Genomic DNA, 5,841 nt, shown 5'->3' on the forward strand with positions numbered 1-5,841 from the left:
AGCCCTCGCCTAGGCACGTCAGGAGGCATCTATATGAACTGACGGACGAAGTCCAGAGGTTCATCAAGCAACCTCTAAACCCGACTGCTTACCGACAGGCCCTGAACGGCATTCGCAGGGAGTCAGTCTCGAGTTATGTAGACTCCAGACCTGTGAATACCGTTCTAGGCATACAGCCCCCGGACACAGACGAGACGGAGCTTCATCTGCCTCGGGAGATGCGTACAACATTAGCACAACTTCGCTCCGGCTACTGCAGCAGGTTAAACTCCTACCTGAGTAGATTGAATGAGGATGTGCCGAATGAGTGTCCGGAATACGAAAAGACCCCACATGACTCGAAACATCTCTTCGCATGCCCGGAAAACCCTACAACCCTAACGGCCTTGTCCCTGTGGACCAACCCCACAGAAGTTGCACGCTTCCTAGGGTTGCCGTTAGTGGAACTTGACGACAACGACTGAGATGCCAACCGTCCTGGGCGGGGTTGTTGTAGCCGCTACAACAATAACAACAACAACGTAGGCAATAAGCGTAGATAAGCGTACAATAATATACATATATAGGATTACGTAGGTTTTGCTGTTAACGAAGTAATTGAAAACCATTAGATGAAGTGAAGAGAACTAGAATTAAAAATAGGTGATACTATTAATATTTATGTATTAGTTAGCACCGTAGGAATTAGTTGGCATTAGGATATACTTTTACAGATATATACAAAATAGAGAAAGGAAATAATAAATTTAGAACCATTATAGAAAATATAAAATATTATGTGAAATTCTTGTTTGTTCTGGGAAGGATTTCAGCTGGAGTGCTAAGCACTAGTGTTCGGTGTGGGAGTTGCACTTGAGCAACAGAGGGGAAGAGGGAGTGTGAGCTCAAGTAAAAACAGTATTTTCAGCATCAATTTAGTGACAAAAAGCTAAAATCTGGAATTTATTGAGAATCAATCAGATTTGTACAAATGTATAAATTCAGTTTCTTACACTTGTGTTTTTTCTTCTACAAAAATATACTTGCTCACAAGAGACTTAACTACTATATTTATTGAAGTGCAGCAAACTAAATACAGATAAACTTCAATTAGGATTGAATTCAATTTAATCTAGCAATTAACAAATTCAATTATTCAGCAAATTTTAAGTCTGCACGTTGTCGAAGGAAAAACGTAAAAGGAAAGAAATTCAGTATACTTTTAGCATAATGGGAAATAGCGATGACAGCGAATAATAGTACAAGGAAGAAGACGAAACCCTTGGCGAAGACAGCTCAACGACGGCGGTGCATTCTAGGATTTGACGGCGGCGTAACATCCCTCCCTCCGTAAACTTCGTGCGTACAATGAACGGGGTTTACCTCCTTACATCAAGTTTCGCCAACTTAACTGATGGTCTCGTAAACAATCCGTCGGCTGTTCGAACAACTGCGCTGCGCACTACTCCATCTTTTGCGCAATTGACATCAATGACAATACCTTTCCTCCAGGTGTTTCGCTTTGCGTTATCATCTACGATAATCACAACATCATTTACCTCAATTGGATTGGGAGGATTTTGAAACCATTTGGATCGTCGTGTTAGGCAGGGTGCATATTCCCGGATCCAACGCTTCCAGAATTGATCAGCAAGCTGGCATGCAATTCGAAAATTTTTGCTCAATGTACCACCGTCCCCATTTTCTGCCTCATGTTCGCGTATTCCGCTGGAACTGCCTACGAGAAGGTGATTAGGCGTCAATGCTTCCATTTCAGGCGAATCGAGGGGAACGTACGTTAGAGGACGTGAATTTAGGATATGCTCCACATCAGCCATAGCTGCCCTTAGTACTTCTTCTCGTAAGCCAGTAGTTGGTAGGATGTCCATTAGCACAGATTTCACCGAACGAACCATTCTTTCCCAACAGCCTCCCATATGGGGCGCGGCTGGAGGTATAAAATGCCACTCGATTTCAGGATAGCGATGCTTAAGTTCATCAGTTGAGAAGCGCTCAATTTCGTTCTGTAGTATGCGACTCGCCCCGCGGAAATTTGTGCCATTGTCCGACCAAATACATCGGGGTGCACCGCGGCGGGCAATAAATTGTTTCAGCACCAGCAGAAATGAATCCGTGGAAAGAGAGGTAGCTATTTCCAAATGCACGGCGCGAACGGTAAGGCACGTGAATAGCACTCCCCATCGCTTCTCACGGCGCCTACCAATAATTATTTCAAATGGACCGAAATAGTCGATACCAGTGTTTGTGAATGCCTGAGAAAATGTTGCAAACCTTTCAGGTGGCAAGGCGGCCATTTCTGGTGGTTGTGGGAGTGCACGGCGGTTGCAACATAGTTGACATTTCTTAGCGGTTTCTCGAACTAGTGCTCTCAAGCCGGAAACACTATAGCGCTGCCGCATTTCGTTTACCACAATTTCATTGTGATGATGATGAAATTTACGGTGATAAGAATCTGCAATAAGGTAGGTTACTTGATGATGACGAGGGAGAATTATCGGACGCCGAGTATCGTAATCAGCTATTCGTAGTTCATCAATTCTTCCTTTTACTCTAAGCATTCCAAAATTGTCTAAATATGGCGAATATGTGTAGATTCCACTCTTTCGGGATATTGGCTCGCCACGATGTAATTGCTTTATCTCTTCTCCATAGGCTTCTTCTTGGCAATTTCGTATGACGACATGTTCAATGCTCCTCATGTCACTCTTTTCTACCAAAGTTACAACCTTTGCAGGTCGCTTGCATTTCTGCCATAATATACGCAGAAATTTCAGAACATACCTTTGAGCACCTCGCAGTTTTTCCCACTTACTAAAACGCATCGGATCAGGACTAATGACTGCTAATGGCGAAGAAGTAGGTTGCTTCACGTCCACGTGACAAATCAGATCGTGCTCGTTATCGCTAGCGACGTTGAGGTCTGTTTTTGGCCACTGCTCCTCAGGCCCGCTCAAAAAGTCAGGCCCAATGAACCACCTAGACGCGTTATTAAAATCGGGATATGTGGACCATTTGGTGGCGTCGTCTGCGACATTCTCTGAAGAAGAGACCCATCTCCAATCTTGAACGTGAGAATCTTCAAGTATTTCACCAATTCGAACTGCGACGAACTGCTGAAATTTTCTCGCATCAGACCTTATCCAATATAGTACATTTTTTGAATCGGACCAAAATATGCGCCGATCCAAACGAACAGATAATTCGCTGGTTACCAAATTTGCTAAGCGTAGACCTAATATGGCCGCCATTAATTCCAACCGTGGGATGGATATAGGCTTAAGCGGAGCAACGCGTGTTTTTGAGGCAACCAAACTACAAGCAACTTTATTGTTTTGTATGGCGCGCAAATAAATTGCAGCGGCGTAAGCATCTTTACTTGCATCCACAAAAATATGCAGTTCAATTCGCTCGGCTGAACTTACCGATTTATAACAGCGCGGAATTCGTATTTCTTCAATAAAAGGCAAACATCCTATCCATCGCCACCACTTTTCCAACTCTTCTTGTCGAATAGGCTCATCCCATGTTATCCCGGAGCGCCATATTTCTTGCATCAATATTTTTGCGTAAATGATGAAGAACCCTAAGAGACCCAATGGGTCAAATATTGTCATTACGACTCTCAAAATTTGTCGTTTCGTTGGTATGACGCTCTCATCGAAAATCTCTTTCGGGAATTTTACAAAATATCGCAGTATGTCAAGTCCCGGAGACCACCACATCCCCAAAACCTTTTCATGGCACTCATCCGGTTGCTCAATGTATTTATCAGTTTGTTCGCATTTACCAGTCAACGCGAGCAAAACTGCCTTGGAGTTTGAAACCCAGTTTCGCATCTCAAACCCACCTTCAGCATGGATGTTTCGTACAATAGTAGCAAGTTCAATCATCTCACTCTCTCGCTGGACACTTTGTAGCCAATCATCCACAAACGTATTGTCTAAAATTGCCTTAACAGCTACTGGGTGCTCTTGTTGAAAACGCAGTGCATTTTTATTTTTTATATAATTTGCTAGAGAAGGCGAACACGTTGCACCAAATGTCATCACCTGCATTACATACACCCCCGGTGCCTTCGAGCTGTCACCATTTCGCCACAGGAACTGTTGTGCAGCTTGGTCTTCCTTTCTAATGCGAACTTGATGAACCATTTCACGTATGTCACCTGACAACGTNCAGCTACTGGGTGCTCTTGTTGAAAACGCAGTGCATTTTTATTTTTTATATAATTTGCTAGAGAAGGCGAACACGTTGCACCAAATGTCATCACCTGCATTACATACACCCCCGGTGCCTTCGAGCTGTCACCATTTCGCCACAGGAACTGTTGCGCAGCTTGGTCTTCCTTTCTAATGCGAACTTGATGAAACATTTCACGTATGTCACCTGACAACGCTATCGGCTGCTCGCGGAATCGTATCAGCACACCTAATAGGGATCTAAGCAAATCAGGTCCTTTCATAAGAACAGAGTTAAGGGCAACATTATTTACTGCAGCAGCTGCATCCCAGACCAATCGTTTTTTGTTTTTATTAGGATTGTTAACAGTAAATATCGGGATATACCAGGCTTTGCCACCCACGGAAATTTCATTTTCCTTCAACCTTCTTACATACCCCTTCTGCTCATAATCGTGGATTGTGTTAATCATAAATTCTTTTAAGTCGGAATGACGAGACATTTTAGCCTCAAGGCATTGTAAACGCCGACGTGCCATTGGTAGGGAATCAGGTAGCTCTACTTTATCATGCTTCCATAGAAGTCCAGTTTCCCATCGTTTCTCCAGAGGAAGGTATTTTGTTGTAGCCGACATTATGCGCTGCGAGCGCTCGTCTTCCTTTGAAACCAGTGGTGCAGTTTCTCGAATACCAACAGACTCCAATGAATAGTGTGATTTAACCAGTTCTTCCAAGCGCTTATCACCATTACAAGTGCAAAGGTGCATTATTCGTTGGTGTGACTCTGTAGTTGCATTGCCACGCCCATACACGGACCAACCAATTTTGCATCGAGCTGCAACGAGTTCATCACCTTCCCTTTGTCTAGTTTCTTGGGGAATAATAAGCTTTAAGTTGTCCAAGCCGATAAGAATCCGTGCTCGTTCCGCCGTGTATGGAGCAATTGGTAAATCTTTTAGATGTTCTCGAGCAGATATGGTAGCTAAGTCTAATGATTGTACAGGAAGCTTAAGTGCAGTTATGGTACGCACATTTTTCATATAAAATTTCTTAGCGTTAGGCACCTGTGCGGAAATGCACAGGGCAACAGACTGCGAATTCATTTCATTCTGTTTAATATCACCTGTCCATTGTAAACACAGCTCCTCCCTTGGACCGGAAATACCTAGCTCTTTTGCTAAGTCTTGCTCCATAAGTGTACAAGCCGAACCTTCATCAATAAAGGCCCATGTGTTGATAGACTTACCATACGCATGAAGCGTTACACCAATATAGCGAAATACGGCGCTCCGCTTTTCTTTCGAATGGAACAGAATGGGATTTTGTACGGCCCGAACATTAGTTTCTTGTTCTGTAAACGTAACAGAGCGCTTATAATGTGGTGTATGTAAAAGTGGATTATGCGCTCGCTCACAACCATCCACACCACATTGCTGTTTAGAGCTACAACGACGAATCAAGTGTTTCTTGAAACAGCGTATGCACAATTTTGCATCTCTAATAAATTTCCAACGCATGTCTTTGTTCAATGCACGAAATTCTTCACATTCTGTCGAGCAATGCCCTTTTAAACATTTCGGGCAACTATAATTTTCTCGCTCGCTGGCCGCGACGTCGTGTACCATTATTCTCGCATGTTGCTTTTTTCGACCGCTCTTCTTCT

General features: G+C 43.5%; 1 protein-coding gene across 1 annotated transcript; it reads right to left on the reverse strand.

The window, feature by feature from the left end:
- Window positions 1-1,358: 1,358 nt before the first annotated feature.
- On the reverse strand, window positions 1,359-3,890 carry LOC108374345 (uncharacterized). Its single transcript, XM_017630334.1, has one exon. The coding sequence runs from the start codon at window positions 3,888-3,890 to the stop codon at window positions 1,359-1,361; it is 2,532 nt and encodes an 843-aa protein (XP_017485823.1).
- Between the last annotated feature and the right edge of the window lie 1,951 nt (window positions 3,891-5,841).

The sequence above is a fragment of the Rhagoletis zephyria genome, unplaced genomic scaffold, assembly GCF_001687245.7.
Source record: "Rhagoletis zephyria isolate East Lansing unplaced genomic scaffold, Rhagoletis_zephyria_1.1 Rzeph_scaffold_07615, whole genome shotgun sequence".
Classification (NCBI taxonomy): domain Eukaryota; kingdom Metazoa; phylum Arthropoda; class Insecta; order Diptera; family Tephritidae; genus Rhagoletis; species Rhagoletis zephyria.

Bases quoted from the DNA above. Each gene is read 5' to 3' on its own strand.
- LOC108374345 (XM_017630334.1), bottom strand. From the start codon at position 3,890: ATGATTGAACTTGCTACTATTGTACGAAACATCCATGCTGAAGGTGGG.